At 36.7% G+C, this 18475-nt stretch overlaps 2 protein-coding genes across 2 annotated transcripts; both read left to right on the top strand.

The window, feature by feature from the left end:
- Window positions 1-13041: 13041 nt before the first annotated feature.
- On the top strand, window positions 13042-14157 carry LOC117779810 (protein kinase shaggy). Its single transcript, XM_034616130.1, has one exon. The coding sequence runs from the start codon at window positions 13042-13044 to the stop codon at window positions 14155-14157; it is 1116 nt and encodes a 371-aa protein (XP_034472021.1).
- Window positions 14158-15847: 1690 nt separating this feature from the next.
- On the top strand, window positions 15848-18120 carry LOC117780684 (zinc finger protein 160). Its single transcript, XM_034617311.1, has 2 exons — window positions 15848-17382; window positions 17443-18120. Exons 1-2 carry the CDS (start codon window positions 15910-15912, stop codon window positions 17995-17997), a joined length of 2028 nt encoding a protein of 675 aa, XP_034473202.1. The 5' UTR covers window positions 15848-15909; the 3' UTR covers window positions 17998-18120.
- Window positions 18121-18475: the final 355 nt, after the last annotated feature.

The raw sequence follows: 18475 nt of genomic DNA on the forward strand, positions 1-18475 counted from the left end.
CGAATCAGAGAGGCCCAACCCCAAAAAGCATGACAGCTCTTTTATAGGAAACTAAAATTGTGGCCGAGCAACAGTTGACGCCAGTTGACAAAGCCAAAAATCAAAACCAGAGCCCAAAAAGTAGATGGACAACCAAATCATCAAACAGGCGAACAGATAACCAAACAAATACTTATGTACACATTTTGTATGTATGTAGATACACAAACAGCCTTTGCTCACTCGTTCGCGTAATTTTTCGCTTTTTCTAGATTTTTTTTTTTGTTTTGGGCTACTTGATTAGCACGCTCTGAGCCAAGTTTGAACGTGGGCTGTTTAACCAAACGGCAGTCACTACAAAAACGACACCAGCAACAGCAACAAAAACAGCAGGTTAGCCAGCTATAGCAGAACCCCAGCTAAAGACCGCACTAAAGACACTTTGGCGCAAATACGTGCTCGTACGTGCCCCTGATTAGTAAAACAAACAAATTAAATTGGTTATGTTACGTGTAATACGACGCTATGGCTAACAGACTGAAAGAGAGGTGGAGAGAGCGAAAGAGGCAGAAAGCTGGTCCTAAGAGTGGACCTACAAAACTAAGAGAATTGCCGTTAAATTTTAAAGAGACAGATAGACAATAGTCAAAGAGAAAGAGGTTCTTAATAAATATAGTAAGACTTGTTTACAGTTTAAACATGGAAACAGACAGATCGAAATACTATAATTGATATATAAAGTTTAGTTGCTTGATACATAATGATACAGTTTCAAAGAAACTGCACATTAAAGCTTTACAGCCTGATGATAATTCTGTATTTTATATTATACCATTGGAATTATCTTTCAACATTTTTTCTTAAAAGTAGTAACAAAAGTAGAATCTTTAAAAAATAAGGCTTTCGAAAAAAAAATTCTGTAAAAGTGTTTTTCATGATACGAGAACGTTAAAAAGTAATCCACCTAAAGATGATGAAAGCTTCGTTGCCATTAGGTAATTTTCTTTCTATGCATATGTACAATATATTATTTTGATGTCGATTCGTATGATGCGCTATGATGAGCGCAGTCTTTGCACATTCTTTGGTTTATTGCATCGGTCCCAAAGAGTAAGAAGAAGAAGAAGAAGAGTTGTCGGTTAATCAATATGCAGAACACAGCGTGGTTGGCTTTTTTGAGGCGTCATTATAAGCCGCAGCCGCTTTGGCTTTGGAGCTGTGACTGGGACTCAGAGTCGGATTGTGACTTGGGCATCCTATGGGGGGAAGTTGGGCTAAGCCCATTACTGGACACCAGATGGATAACTGCTGCTGCTGCCGCTGCTACTGCTACTGCTGTTGAGGTTGCGACTGTGTTGCATTGTTCTCTGATTCGTTCTTAACGAGCGTGGCATGCAAAACAAGGCACAAGACGCCATTTGGCCAACTGAATCGCAGAATCGTTTTATTTACGCTGCGCTTTCTGCATGACAATTGACTCGAGTCTGAGCCTGACTTTGAGATTGGGTGACTGTCGAGTTGTCAACTTGTTGGATGATTGTGCGCACGCGCTCAAAATCAGAGATTCCTCAGGTCTCAGTTTTGGAATTGGAATTTTGCGATTGTGGGATTGTTGTATTGGGATTGATGGTGAGCTGGCATGATTATGATGGATGGCGCATATCGGGTGATTCGCCTTGACGTTGATGTCCCATCAAAGAAAATTATTGCGCGCAATTAAAACTAAAATAAAGTTATTTTAAAATACAAAACTGTATTATGCATATTACAAATACAGAAAAAAAACACAATGCGAACAAATCGTGCTCACAATTTAACAGGCATTGACTCAACTCTGGTTGACTTTTCCTTAAGCTCAATAAAGAAGACACAAAGTGTTGTTAGACTTAAAAGAAAATATATTTACGGTGTAAATTTTAAAATGAGAATAGCAGGTTCTTAAATGTCAAGTATAATTAATCATAGTCCTATTATTTTAATAATTCTAGGGTGTCTCCTACCTTTATAAACATATTAATATTATGATATTATTAATACATATGTAAGAAATCAATATATATTTCCTATGAATTTAAATCTATAATTTTTGGTTAACAAACCTAAATATATTACTCCACAAATATTTAAATTACAGGGTAGCTGTTAGTTTTGCTATTGGCGCCACCCTGCTATCGATATTCGTACACCTCTGAGCTGGCTTGTTGGTTTATTAACTTTGAAGCAGATAACTGAAGTGTACGACAATTTACATATGATACGAGTAGTGAATGTCATGACTCAAAAGTTTTTGTTTCGTTTTCGTTTTCATTGAAAACCTTTGCCAAAAATAGTAGTTGTGCAATGAAGCGTAAAAGGTTTGTTTTATGTTATTTCCAATTTTGTTGTAGCTTTTTGTTTTTACTTTACAATTTATATCTTTGTTTTCTGACGCATTGGCAACGTTTCTCTATTTCGAGGCCGGAAGCATGTATCGTTCCCCATGAAACGTGGATGGCTTTAAAGCGCCTCAACTCCACTTCCCCCTCCATCCCTTGCTGTCAGTCCGCTCCCTCTCATCGTAGCGACATTGTTGACATTTCGCTGGCATATCTGGACACTTGAATCAGAAATGTATAGCCCGAAATGTTGGCAGTACAATTCCAAATGAATGTGTGGAGTGTGTATCTGTGTCAGGCTGCCAAACAAGCTGAAATTTTGTCTGTAATAGAAGCAGAGCATTTTTTATAGAGATGTTCCCGGCGTATTTGTCAAAAAGAACACATACAGTGAATTATGATGGAAAGGTGTGCTATCTATTACTAAAATCTATTGTAGTAAAAATTCGTGGTATAATCAGTGTTTTTTCAATTTTTTTCAATTTTTTTCCTAGATTTTTGAAGATCATAAAATTGTATAATTTAAACATAGTTACCTTTTTAAAGGCTCTAAAGTTAAATTATATTATTTTTTCTAATAAACTTTCCTGATTTAGATTTATGTTTGTTAAATTCAAGTTAATCAATTGGAATATACCCTGTGATATTTAGACTGGTATAGTGAACATTTAATACAAGTACAGGGTATCTGCTGTCATTTCTTAGCAATATTTCATACAAATGTCGATGTTATCCTTAAGTGTACAAAATATACATGAAAATGTTGCCAAATCTCAGTTGACATATGGCACAAAGAACCAAAGCGATGTGTATCTAAAAAACATATTGCCAAAGCAAAGATATTTTCGTTTTCAGGCCGTCTGATAAATTGGCTAACTGATAAACGGACTTACTGGCAGACGAATGAACAGCAAAGCAACAACTACTTGTACATAGTATGTACATTTATGTACATATGTAAGTATGTCAGCTTGTCAGGCCGTTTATCATAAACATCGTAGACAGATTTACCAACAGCCACTGAAGCAAATCCAACGCGAGCTTTAAAAAAAAGGCATTGAAACAAATTGAATGGCCAACGATTAGATACCCTTTGCAAATTGTAAAAAGTAATTCCACATTATCTTTAGCTAAAAATGCAAGGTAAAAATAAATAGAGTATGTATATTTCACTCTATAACTTGTATAACTTCTAGGTTTATCAATCAATTCTTTTGAAACTATCAAAATCAGTAGCTAAGCAAATACATTTTTTTATTTAAGAAATAAATTAAGGAATGGGTTATCTACTATCGCCAAATTTTGTAAGGAAAAAATTAATTTTAAATTTGATTGACAATATTTATCAACGCATATTTATAGGTTCACAGTGGTTGTTGCAAGCATTTTCTCAAAATTATAATACCTTTTTTTAGCTATCAATCAATTCAATGGGTACAGGGTATAACAATGCTGTAGGGTGAGCATGCGTTCTCAAAATATTTATGAGTTTTTGGCCAAGAGGGGAGCCAGGAGTATTGAAAAGAGAATGAAGGACGGGGGAAGAGGAAGGTAGCAAGGGTATTGAGAATCGAGCAAGTGATTTACCGACTGCGCTTCAAGTAGCCGTCGCAGCTGTCAATCAGACTGCAATCAGCTTCCACTTTAAGCCTATAAAAACGTCTCAAGACAGCGTTACCTAAAAAAAAAGTAAAAGTGGCTTACGGTAAAACAATACATGGACAACAGCTACAACCACAACAACAGCACCTCTTGGCTGTAATAACAATAACAATAACAAGAATTGCTATCTTAAAGCCAGACCAAGACACACCCAGTAAGAAAGAGCATGTCCGTCTGGGCACATCCAAGTTATTATACAAAGACAATTAGTGACCTCAAAAACGTTTAGCAAATGAAGATTTCTTTAGATCTTCATGCCCAGATATTGGCCATAACTGTGAGTACGAATATATCTCATAACAAATTTGGCTGCTGCATTTAGTTAATGAAGCCTTAAACTCTCTTTTCACTGTGTCTTCCAATCACCGGAACGTGAGGCAGCCCAGCCCAGTCGAGTCTTTAAAATGATTTCATCACTATGTATATATGTATGTACTTAACGATTTATGTATGTATGTTGATCTGGGTGTGCTCTGAAGAATGGTCAGACCGATGGTCAGCAAATGATGGTCACAAATTTCTACCTGCCCGTAAAATAATATATTTTTTACACATTTTTTTTGCAGACCTTCGCGCTAATAAAAACACCAACAAATTACCCAGCTTTTTTCCCCCACCTCCACTTTTTTTCCTACTCTTTTTTTTTGGTTTTTTGATACGAGTATACAAGCTTTTTTCATCTCTTTGTATAACACGAAACGAAACTGTCAATTGATGTACGACGAGTATACGGCGCCGGGGCGATTGGGACACCAAAAGCGATGAGGCATTTTGATATTTCCTTGGAATTATCTTAATGTGAAATCTTGAACTATGTTTGGGGCATGGTCACAAGGGATAGACACACGCACACACACACACACACACGTACCTTCAAATATTTGTATGTCTGAGCTTAACTTAAGACGATTTTTAATGGATTTCGTTTGACATGCCTTTGCCTTTGCCTTTGCCTTTGACAATCAAGACTCATTTAATTGCTAAATTTTGTAACATTGCAAGAAATGCATATATATGTATGTACATGGTTAAAAGGTGATTGCATTACATAAATAAATTTAATAAAATCTCTAACTTAAATCATGACAGTAAACCATAAGCAAAAATGCTCCTCATGCTACTTTTAAAGGTTGTTGAACCCAAAATCTATAACTCAACGTGTTGATATTCATATTCATTATTCATTTTCAAGAATCTTTAACAATTGAACCGATAATTTTCGGGTATTATATCGATATTATAGTAAATATATTATTTATGTTATAAACGTTATTAAGCGTACATAAATTAAAATTGTATGCAATAATCCCAATACAATTCAATTGACAAAAAATTTGTATATAATAATAATCAAAGTAATTTTTGGTCCAGTTAATTAAAATAAGACAGTTTTATAGAACTTTATTACTTATATTAATTTCAATACATTTTATGCCTAAACATTTTCAGCAAATGGTAGGAATTAAGAAAATGGGCTCATGTTTAATATTTGACTTGGAGTAACAAACAATTTAAAACGTTGAGTTTGATTAAGGTCACTTTAAATTTAAAACTTATTTATTCAAAAATATGAAGAATATGCTAGACGAGCTGGCAAATGTCAAACGTAGTTAAATCTCCCAACTAACCCAAGCAACATGTGAGCTACAACATGTGCAAGATACTGGAAATATACCTGACATCTAAGCCGCAAGCAGGAAAAAGTATTTACAAAAAAAAGATTTATACTACAACGAGTATCATATGCTCTATCTCTATGAAATAAATAAGTTGAAATATTATAAAAACACAAATCGTTTTGTAAGCTGAACCTTTGCTTCGGTGTATCCTGAATCTCTCGCTTTTGTTTTGAAGAAAGGTAAACCAAATGGCCCTGGGCTGGCATTGGACTTGGGTTCATCTGTTGTTTTTGCATTTTCAAACGGATACAGATGTCTACGGACTCATTAGTCGGCACAATGTGCCGTAGCTGATTTAACCGTGTGGCAGAGGGGCAACAATGCTGGAGGCTCATCCAACTCACAGGTGGATGAGTCTATGTTGGCCGTGGAGTGTTTAACTTTTATCTTGGCCACATAAAACAAACTTTACAGCCGTTTTACAGTCGTAAACAGCGTATGAAATTTTAATGCCATCGCCAACCTCCTGCTGCATTTACAGCCTTCTTTTAAAAAATAAATACAAATCTGGCAAATTTCGTTGCTCATTTAAGATCTTTAAAGTTGAACCTACACATTATTGATTTCTTGCCCAGATTCGCACAGTTTTCTGCTCCATTGAATAGAGACGAGCCGAGTGGGTGGAATGAGAAAGACTATTCCCATATTCTGATGTCCCCAGGGGTGTTTTTGGGTGTCACATGTCCATGGTACGCATCAATGACTGCTAAGCTCCTTATGAGGGCAAATGTAGGATGCCAACTTTGTTTGTTGGCTAAAATCTGTCTGCTCGAAATGTCAATTGCGCTTATTAGTCAAAAGTTCAATGTGCTTAAAGTACACCAGCGGAATTAACGAGAGAAGAGCATTCACACAAGCACTTGGCCAAAGGTGTTATAAGTACATTACAATGAGCTCTCTCCCCGTCTCCCTCTCTCTCGCACAAAATGCCAACAGCAAGAAGTTAACTGAGTACAAGTTGCAGTTAATTATTATGACCAAAGTATCAAGTACATAAGGGAAACTAAGCTAAATGTATAAATAATTATTGGTTTGTTGAATAAGTTTTAGACGGAAACACTCAATTTAACTCTCTTATACTATTTGTAGATTCAAAATTTATTCATGTCCCTTACAGATTTAAGCTGAAACGATCCTTAAGTTAGTCACAGCAACAACTGGAATACTCTATAATGACATCCTAAGTCAAGGGTTTAGTTGGCAGAGTTTTTTTGACAGCACATTCTGCACCCATTTAGAAAAAGCGTAAAAAGGGCATAAATAACTTGAAAATCTGTATTACAGTTTGACATGTCAGTCTAAGAGCAGATGCTCTTCAATAAGAGTAGCTATAGATAAATTTTGGTTTATAAAGCTTCTAAGTACACTACACAAATTTTACGTGCTGCAAAATTCTCCATATTTATGTTGTATTTTTATCAACTTTAATAGAACTGATTTATTTAAATAGAGTATCAGAGAAACGAGAAATTAGGCAATCATATCGTAATCGATACCGAATTTAGTAAAAACAGGTTATCAACTAATCAATTACGCTTGACCCTATATATCAGGTTTATACTTAAGTATAGCTCTAAAGAAAACTAAATTAAACCGATTGGCATATTTAACTTAACGTCAATTTCCCTGAACCGTAAATTAAATACAAATGAGGTTTTCATAGATAATATAATTAAAATCGATATTCATTTAAATGATTCGGAAATAAATTGTTCATAACGATATAGTGGAGTACGTATAGCTTTGGATAAAAAGGTATGTATCGTATTGCTAAATTTCTTCAATATGATATTATGAAATACAAACAACAAATTCAACTTTATATTTTATACTTAACACAATTTAGTCTCTCAGCATATTTAACATGAACTCAACTTCCCTGAATTTTGCCATGAGCATGAGAAAAGCGTCGATAGAATTATTTGAAACTAAAATCGAGCATATTTAAAGTGGTTTTTGAACGAATAAATAAGCACTTTATTGCTATTAAATGATGTGCGAGTACTCGAACTTATGAACAAGTGCAAATGAATATCAGTCGGAGTCATAATAATAATAATAATAATCACTTGCACTTAGCCTGGCTATGACATTAAAGCTGAAGTGTCAGCGGCACTTAATTTAAAATGCATATTAAATTAGTATTAAGCTCAACCAGGAAATGGCCCAGCTACTGAGTTCTTGCCAATGATCTGAGCCAGGTCAGAAGATTTCGTAGCGTTTATTGAACTCTGTTTCACCAGGCAAATATCATAATGCATGTATCTCATAAGGGCAACCAAGCGTTGCAGCTGCACGTAAATTGCCCCCAAAAAGTGATGCAAATTTAATAGCCTAATTACAGAGTACATTTGACACAGCTACAGCAACTCATACTTGTGTGTGATAATTAGGCTTGTCTGCTACAATTCGGGCTTAAACCTTTAAAGCCAACACAGTTGGCGTCCAATGTCCAAACAATTAGCAACTGTTAACGCTTAAGTGGCACAACTTGCAACGAACTTGCTTGCAACATGTTGCGAGCGAACGGAGCGAATCTCAATGATGATCTACGCATGGCCATCTGTGGCAGCCTTGACCTGGTTCTTGAAAACGAGCAACTACCAATTGGCAATTGGCAACACCAGCCGCGACTCCCAGCAGCGTTGTGTATTTGGCCACATGCAACATGGCCAAGTCTACGCTTGCTGCAGCCAACCTGCAGCTGTTTGGTTTGCCGCCACTTAACCGGTTTGCTTTATATACCCTGTAAAATAAATACTGAAATAATGAATATACATTTATTTATTAATTAATTAATTTATTTTTTTATTTTATCTTATATTATTTTATTTTATTTTACTTTATTTAATTATTTTATTTATTCAAATTTTTATTTTATTTAAAATTAACATTTGAATCAAAAGTTCTTAATGTACCTTAAAGTTGCGTTCATTTTTGAGACGAAATGTACCTAATTCTCTTTGAATACCTATCTTGACTGGAATACCCCTATTCAACATACAAAAATATCATTATACAACACTATGTTAAGTATTTTCTTTTACATAAAGTTTGTCCACTCTATTAATTTTAAACTTCCTTCTTCTTCTTTGCTTCATACTGCGTGAATGTGGTGTCGGTGTTGCGTTTTAAAAAGATCTAAGTAACGGAATATAAAACTATATAACTAAAATATTTCAAAGTGTCTTTTTATTTATGTTATCAGTAACTGAGTTTTCAACATTGACTTATCCGACCTTTGGATCATTCTACAGGATATGTGCCAGTCAATCACTCCCTAACAGCGTCCGATTGCTTGCTGAGAAGCATTTGGCGTCGTTTACTTGGGATACGCCCGCAGTTTGCACGCAACTTCGTTGGGCATCGAATTTCGTGCACTACATTTACGAATATTTCTTTTGGCGGTCAACGAGTTGTGCGTGTGAGCGCCGACAGTCCAAAAAGGGGGCGTAACAGACACACACACACACATTCTCAGAAATACACGTTCATCAATACATACATATAGTTGTAAACTCTTACGTACATACAATTATTTACATTTACAGCAGTCACTGAACAAATAAAACTTGAGCAGTTTTAATCTTGCAATTTCAAAATTTCGTAAAATATAGTGAACATTTGATACGGCTAGGTAAATAATTATTAAATAAAATAGTTTCTTGCAAATAAAATAACTCTTGCTTAAAATTATAACGTATTAACACTTTAGACACTACCGTTTGCAATTGCTATACAGGCAAAATTAAACTTACAAATATTAAATCTGTTAAATCCATTGAATCATTATTAAATGTTTAACTAAAATTACAACTAAAACAATTGAGCTGTAAATTTTATATTATTTCATAATTAAAAAATAAAATACATTATATTGGCAAACTTAACAAATTACCTTAAGGTCGAATATATTACTACTGTTTTCAAAGCTCCTTTAAATTCATGAATTCATTATTTAATTTTCAACTTAAATTTTAAATAAAACAGTTGAGCTGTAAATTGCACATAATTTAATAGTTTAGTAAAAAATAACGTATGAACAATTGAGCTGTAAATTTTATATTATTTCATAATTAAAAAATAAAATACATTATATTGGCAAACTTAACAAATTACCTTAAGGTCGAATATATTACTACTGTTTTCAAAGCTCCTTTAAATTCATGAATTCATTATTTAATTTTCAACTTAAATATTAAATAAAACAGTTGAGCTGTAACTTGCATATAATTTAATAATTTAGTAAAAAATAACGTATACGCTATGTTGGCAAACCAAACAAATTAGCTTAAAGCCTAATATATTATGCCAAAACGGCCGACATTGCTCGGATGTTTTCAGTTTGTTTTGTTTGTTGTTGTTTTTTAAATTTTAACATCCTCCCAAACCACTGAGCCACCCAGCCAATAAAATGCTAAAGTCTGCACCCCCACCACCCTCTCGATATCCCACTGCCTCTCCAGGCCTGTAGCATACTTAGTGGCGTTTGGATTAGCTGTGGCTGTGGAGCAACATGTTGTGCCACCCTCTGTGTGTTTGGATTCGTTTTATTTGCCCTGTGGTCGTCTCCGGAAGGGAGGAACGAGGGCGATGTTCGGTGTTCGGTTGGTTTGCTGTTTTTATTTTTATTGCCGCGCTTTCAGCCGGCAATTAGAAATGTAACCATAGAACAAGTATGCTGCCTTTTTCCTCCCATTGCTCTCTGTGCTATCAACGGCATGAAGTTGGCATAGGAAAGTGATTTAATTTTAATTATGAGCCCTTTGTTCATTTTAAAATGGTAATTTCAGAAAATGGCCAACTAGTTGTTACTTAACCAAAGTAAAGTTGTAGGTGCTGTTGCTGTTGTGGTTGTTGTTATGGTTGCTGTGCTTGATGTTGTTGCTTCGTGCTTGTCACCGTTTTTCTTGTGGATCCCATTAATTTACAACACAAAAGTCTCGGCCAGGTAAAAAACCAGTTTTGAGAGCGCACATCTAATACCAAGTTCAAGGTCAAGACCGCAGTCGAAGTCGACGCAGCAGCAACCACAGTGCATCACCAACAGCAACATCACAAAGGTGTGACTACCGACAACAACAACAACAACTTTGTCTTGAAAGATTTTTCAATTTGCACAAATTTGCAACGCGGAGATGTTTGTAATCGTATTCAATGCTGTTAATTACTAACAACTATAATGTATACAGTGGGTAAGTTGAAACAGCTTTTATACGAATAGAATGCAATCGAGAGATTTTCCCACGAATTGCCCCATTGCCATTGACTTTGAGACGTCAAGTGCCTTTGAGCTGCGAGAACTTGGCACGATTTTCATATCAAAGGCTCGAAGAATGTGTATTTCATGGCTGAGGGTACTTAACGTAATACTCTTCTTATACCCTATAAAAGTTGACCATTGTTGAGTGCAGTTGAAAAGAGAAGAAAGTAATTAAGTTGTTATGTAATTAACATATTATGACAGTCAAAAAGAAGCCGATTTGATTGTTTTAAGAATTAAGTTTCTTTATCAATATAGAATATATTTATATATATAGCTGAATATACTTATAAGGCTGGCATTTTGTAACTAATTTACTAAACACGGAGGGTCGAGAAATTTCATTTTCGCAACCTGTAAACAAAGATGACAACAGAATGTTTTTTTTTTGTTGTAGTAATAAACGGAAATCCTGAATATCTCAACATAACACTTGACACTAGGTATTTTTTGGCCTGACTGTCATTTCCGTTTTGGCAGTTTTTCACAGTTTCCTATTTGCGGAACTTTGGAAAAACCTGTTGCACTGGCGGCAATTCATGCCATCGTAAAATATTTGAATTTAGGTATTTAACTTTAATGCCCGTCGACTGGCTGAAGGCCAAAAGTGAAGAGTCTGCGAACTGGAATATTTTCGGCATGGATATGCCACAATGCAAAGCCACATCCACACCCATTCACATGCACATCTACATCTCGTATACTCGTATATTTATAAAACCATTGCATGACACACGCGTCGCCCATTAGCCGAGCCTGTCATTTTCTGGTCCAACGGAAGTTGTCTGTGTTAATGGAATTACATGAATTTCAACTCTGAACCACAGAGAAGCATGGCAAGCGACATTTCCGCAATAGCTTCTCGGTATCTGTCTGTCTGTCTGTCATTCTGACTGTCCTGTGCAGGCTCTCGATTTGGACGCATAAACTTTTGCTGGCTACCGGAAATGATAATGACAGCACATAGCCCACACTCGGTCATTACGTAGACAGGCTTATCGCCTCTAAAGCCTCTATCCATATTTAACATAATAGTCTCTCCTTCTGCCAACTATGTTTATTGGAGATTCATGAAAAGCATTATTCACTTTCAAAATCACAAGCGGGCGGTGTTTAGGAATCAAATTAATCAATTAATGCTCTGCAAATAGTTCGAAAAGTTGACTTTAGAGATCTATCATAAGACTTTAAATTTTACAGAACTTATTTCCGGACAATTCCCTAGATATGGGGCTTTGCACTTTTCTCTTGTCTTGGTTAAACTTCAGAAATACTCTTAAAAAGGAACCAGACAAAAAACCTACCGTATTAATGTACCAAATACAAAGTAAATGTATGTTTAATAATACATTTGTATGTATTTGTATATATCTTATTAAGAAGTTCAATTTAACCTATTCGTACTCTGAATGTATTTTTATATTATCTTCCTAAATTTTTATGATGAATGCTTTTCTTAGTTAAATTTTCTAATTTATGCTTCCTTTCATTAATTCTTATTTTGGATTCTTACAATATTTATTAAGTTTACTATTTGGTTTACCAAATTTGTCAAAATTTCTGCATCAAAAATGTCCATAAGATCGTTTGTTCCAATGATCTTTTACGAATTCCAAGATCTGGCAACGTTCTCGTAAGATGAATTAAATCATTTCATCATGATTCGGCAACGCTCGCTCGAATCAAAAGCTTTGCATTTGAAAATGTAACTCACCACTGTAAATAATTCAACACACCCACGATAACATGCATTGCCAAATCGTTACAAGAAGCGCATCGATTAAAACTCAAATTTCTGCGCCATAAATGTTGTCAACTCTAAAATAAAAATGTAAATTAACAGTGTTTTGCATTTGATTTCATAAATTGATTCTTAACTATAATATAATTGCAAATTGAGGATCTTTTTGCAGCTTGAGTGTTAAGAGTGACCAGACTCGCTGCAGAAAGCTTAAGTGAAGTCGACTCTGTATTCCTTTTACTTATTTTCTGTTTGTCTTTAACGAAATAAGATGGGTAAGTGGAGACAATAAATGTGAATGTGATGTGGTGTGAATTTGATTTTTGTTCAATATCCATAGCAATGATTGAGGAAAACACAGATGTTTCCATACATCATTCCATAATACAAAGTGGAACCGTTTATATAGCCATGTGCTACACTCCTCGTGGGCGCCAACCAGTGTGCGCCTCTTTAACGGTAAATGAACCGATTGGATTTGGATCTTTTGGACGAGTCTATAAGGCAAGGATAAATCAATTGAATCGTGTGGTGGCCCTTAAACAGGTGCTCCAAAAACCATGCCAAATGGAAGATGAGGTGGATATAATGTGCGACATTGAGGAGCATTGTAACATTGTGCGTCTGCTGATGTATTTTCATGCCCAGTTGGGGAATCCCCCACAAAAGCATTTACTTATGGCATTGGAGTACATGCCAATGACTTTGTTGGATTATCTAGAGCAGCATGGACAGGGATCTGTACCGTTGGTTTATGTGCGCATCCTCTCATATCAATTGTTCCGGGGATTAGCTTTTCTTCACTCGCTTCACATATGCCACCAAGATATAAAACCCGATAATATGCTCATGGATCCGTCAACGATGAATCTCAAATTAGGTGACTTTGGTAGCTCTAGATTTGTCGGCTCAAAAGTCTTTAGTCCCTGTGCCTGTCCGCGTCCATATCGTGCACCGGAATTGCTAGCCAATTGTAGTTCCTATAGCACATCTGTGGATATCTGGAGTGCCAGCTGTGTGCTGGCGGAAATGCTCAAAGGATCACTGCTCTTTGACCACATGGAAGATGATCAGAAGCAGATGCTGCAGATCGTCTGCATGTTGGGCACGTCTGGACTGGAGAGTGCGAAATACCTGATGGACGCCACTGGAATAACTCTAGTGGAAATCGGGACAAGCACCGATTGGAAATTACTATTGGGTGTCGATCTACCACCCGACTTGGAAGATCTCCTTAATTCCTGCCTCGCCTATCATCCAGACAATCGTATTCCTCCACTTTATGCTTGTGCCCATGCCAGTTATGATGAACTGCGCATCATGGTTGCAATGAAAAGCCGAATGCCAAATGGAGCACATCTTCCGCCTCTCTTCAATTTTAGTGAGCAAGAACTGAATGTGGATGCAAACTTGCGGCTACAACTATTACCGGTTTATATGGATGGAAGGGAGTCTTAAATTATCCAATAACCGTGAGAGACCTTTTGGCTGTTTATTATAAGTAGTAATTATTAAGTCACTTTTATAATGTTAGTGTTACCGACGTAAATAAGTAACTATCTATTTAGGCTACAAAGTGAGAATCTTTGTGTTTAGTTTCCGCTCAGAACCATCTGTCAATCGGGCAAAAAAGGGTAAAATGTGTTAGTCACAATGAATAAAAAAAAAATCATTTTTAGTTATAAGCCTATAAAAACAAACATATTTTTTAACCATATTTCAAATTGAAGTCTTTAGCTTTCAATCAAATTTAAATTCTTTATTCAGCTTTAACATTTCCATCTAAAATTTTACTTTATATAATACTCAGAATTTGAGGATAACTTTTGGTTTGCAAGTAAAAAACAACAAAAAATTTATAATACATAAAAAATTGATGCAATGTATCAACAAAAAAAAAAATGTACGAGTTTTGTTGCAAATTTAGCAAATGTACCATGAATAAACAATGCTTATCTTTTTAAAGGACCCGCTCTTATTTTCCATCATAAGCAATGATTTTTTGATTTTCACCAATTAAAGTTAATTTCGATGAGAAAAAGAGTAGATATATAAAATTCTACTTCCTGTCTTTTTTACCCAAACAACTATAATTTATTCACGTCGGTTCTACAAATCGCTAAACACACAAATCCAACGCAAAAGAAACAAAGCAATCAATACTTTCAACTGTCAAACTATTCATTTGCTGAAATATTTACTACAGTAAAATTTGTTAAATAAAATCAATTTTATATTTAAAGCAAAAACAAAATATTCATTTTAAATGGCATTATTGTATAAAATATAATATAATAATAATAAATTTGTTCAGAATTTAAAATTATTAAAGTCGATATTTGTGACTCCGCGAATATGTTTGAAAAATATAGTCTCTGATATCTCAGGAACACCAAGACTATACTCGGTTGTTTTCATGAGAAATTGTCGTAAAAGATCTGCAGAGATTTGTAGAGCACACCTGATATTATGTTGCTTTATCGGTCTAATTCTCAATCTACTCCCTCATAGTATTCGTTCTATGATAGTTTTGTTTTCTCTAAAAAACTACATTTCCTTGAATTTAATTCTCTTAATTCCCTCCTTAACTATCATTGTAAAAATCATTTTCTATGAGATTTACTTACCTTTCCTAGAGTATTACTTTTTGGCTCTTTCTTTTTTCTCCAAAAAATAAAATTTTCTATTATCTTTGGAGAGGACGATTCGAATCTGTTTCAGCTTTCATTTGTACTGTCAATCTTAAGCTATTTTTCTTATCTAATGCTCCCTTGTTGTTTACCATTTTAATATCTTGAAATACTTATTCCCCGTTTGCTTTCTTTACAGATTGTATTTAGTTCAATTATTATTTTTTTTTTTTTTATGGTATTCGTATTTTGGTTAAATACAACCCAATTTTGACATGGGACTCGGAGGGAACCGCTTTGAAAATCAAGACCCAGTAGCCTTTGCGTAATACAGAAAAATCGACCATCGGTTTGACGGTCCCAATGTGGTTTATTCGTAGTTAGCTCTCAAAGTGTAAACATCGAAAAAAAAAACTGAAGAAAAAGTGAGAAAAAACGTGGAAATTTGGAAGACAAAAGAAATTGAAACTTAATATTGAAAACATTTTCAGCCATGGAATTGCCATCTATGGTGGAGCGTGCTGGGAATCGGCTGGTGGTGCGCAGCTTGGTCAGTGGTGCTACTGTCTATCAGGCCCCCATGAATTCAACAGAGATGACCACGACCACTGAGAATCGTCTGAAGGCAGCCGCAACTCATCCACTTGTTGATGCCGAGCTATTGGAGCGACATCTTCAGTTGCTCAACAATCGGACAGGCGGAACGATTCCCCAAATGACGCCCAGGATGGTGTTGCCCGCACAACGAGACGGAGGCGGAGGAGCAGGAGGAGATTACAAGGCGCCATCGCCGACACAATTACAGGTGGATGCCAGGAATGAAGAGGAGTTGCCGCAGTGCAAGATTAGACGCAACTACAGTTGCACCAGTTGTGCCTTCTTCACACAGAATCCACGTAGTCATCTGTCCCATCTACGGGATGTGCACGGCGAGAAGATTGTCATCAATGAGTGTAAGCTCTGTCTGTATGCCTCGCGGCACTTTCAGAAGCTTGTGCGTCACATGAAGATGGTGCATGGTTGCTCCGACGATGACAATGGTGGCATGTCGGGGAGACGCCACTGTAATCGCGAGGCACGCAAGCGACGCCTCGAGGAGAGCATCGAGACGCCAGTGGCTCCAGTTGGAATATCATCATCATCATCATCGTCGTTGCCTTGTGGAGGACCATCGCTGAAGCAACTGAAGAGTGAGCTGCAAGTCTTGGAGCAGCAGCTGCTCCACAATGTAGAGGCATTCAATCGACAACAACAACTGCAGCAGTTGCAGCAATTGGTCTCACATGGCAGTGGTAACATCTTCTCCATGGCCTTTGAGATTCAGCTGTGCATGTTGCCACCAACCGTGCCCATGTCCACTTCTTCGGCTGCTTCCCTTCCACAGGAACTGGAGGGGCGCGAGGCGGAACAAAGCAGCTCCGATTCAGAGGAGCTCACCCAGGTAGATGATTACCTCACGCCAGAGGCTCTGGATCTCTCCACTGGCAACTCCATAGCTCCCTATCAATGCCAAAAGTGCTCCTACAGCACTCCGATCCGTGCCCGGTTCAAGAAGCATGTCAAATATCATTCCATGCCGTTGATCAAATGCGCTTCCTGTGACTTCCACTCGCCCTACAAATGGAATCTGGATAGGCACACCAAGAACCATGGCGCCAATGGCTACTTCAAGTGCAATGTCTGCGATTTCAGCACCAACATTAAACAATCCCTGACCATACACGAGCTTAACCATCATGTGGCATCGCGTCGACAGGCTTCACAGGAGTCTCTGGAGCAGCAGCTGGACCCAAACGAAACGCAGGCGTGTCCCAGTCCAGAGAAGGCAACCGAGTTGGAGACGCCTCTAAATGACTTGCCGCCTATTAGTTGCTCGCATTGTCAGCAAATCATGCCCAATGCCGTGGAGCTAGTGCAGCATCTGCAGCAATGTGAGCCGGCATTGAGGAGCACCACGAATCTGGCCAGTGATATGGAACTTGCCGGCGAGGAGGATTATCGTGGCAACGATCTGAGCTACTGTGGTGTGGAAACCGCACCTGGTTATGGAGAGGTGGGTTCAGCCAGTAAACCAAATGCTTACTCTAACAATATTCCACTTTTCCCCCCACAGGTGACAGAGCAACTGCAGCCGGAGGATTCGGATGCGTTGAAGAAAGTCTTCAAGTGTCCGCATTGCACCTTTTGGGCTGCCACCGCATCGCGTTTCCATGTCCACATTGTGGGTCATCTCAATCGCAAGCCATTTGAATGCTCCCTCTGCTCATATCGCTCCAATTGGCGCTGGGACATCACCAAGCATATACGCCTGAAGACCATGCGCGACAAGTCCCATGTCCATGCTCAGGTCTTGATGAATGATGAGACCGGCAGAAGGAACTATGCTAAATACAATCAATATCTTACCTTGATGAAGGTCAGTGCTGAACAAGCTGCGGATGCCAAGACAATGCGTTGTGGTGAGATGCAATCAACCAGCTCGGAGCAACACTTGTTGGTCTTGCCACAGCCGGAGGAGGAAGAAGAACCTCAATCAGATTCCCTTGCGGCTCTGGACTTAAGCGTTCCTACCAAGCCTCAGTCGGAGCAGGCTTCTGATCCACTGGATACCAACTCGGACAGCAGTTCTAATAAGTCAAAATCAAGGAAACACGGAAATTCGCTCTAAATTTAATACTATAAATGGACCAGATTACAAAAAGGATCGACTTGAACAGATCAAACAATACACTTTGAAGACTGTAATTTAAATGATTTTTAAATTGTAAGCAAATAAACTTTAAGAAATTAATTTTCTGCGCAATTTTGTGGAAAAAGACAAAAATAATTTATTATATTATCTTATTTTGTTATTATACTATTGATTTACGTCTAAAAGAATTAAAAACTTATAAATCAGTAGAAAAACGATAGAAAATAAGATAGATGTGAGAAAAGGATAAGACGGCAATAAAACAATTATTTAAAATTTATTGATAATCGTAGCTAGTGATAATGTTCATCCCACATTGTCATTATAAATTTTGACACGTCATGGATTCTATATTGATTTATCTTAATACTCTTTTTCAATTAGTATTCAACTGATCCTATACTTATATGGATTTATATTTATTAAACAATAAATAGACCTTACAAACTGTAAA

The sequence above is a fragment of the Drosophila innubila genome (genome assembly GCF_004354385.1).
Source record: "Drosophila innubila isolate TH190305 chromosome 2L unlocalized genomic scaffold, UK_Dinn_1.0 4_B_2L, whole genome shotgun sequence".
Taxonomy (NCBI): Eukaryota; Metazoa; Arthropoda; class Insecta; order Diptera; family Drosophilidae; genus Drosophila; species Drosophila innubila.

Coding starts and splice junctions, on each gene's coding strand:
- LOC117779810 (XM_034616130.1), top strand. CDS start 13,042: ATGATTGAGGAAAACACAGATGTTTCCATACATCATTCCATAATACAA.
- LOC117780684 (XM_034617311.1), top strand. CDS start 15,910: ATGAATTCAACAGAGATGACCACGACCACTGAGAATCGTCTGAAGGCA. Junction 17,383..17,442: donor CCGCACCTGGTTATGGAGAG/GTGGGTTCAGCC, acceptor TTCCCCCCACAG/GTGACAGAGCAACTGCAGCC.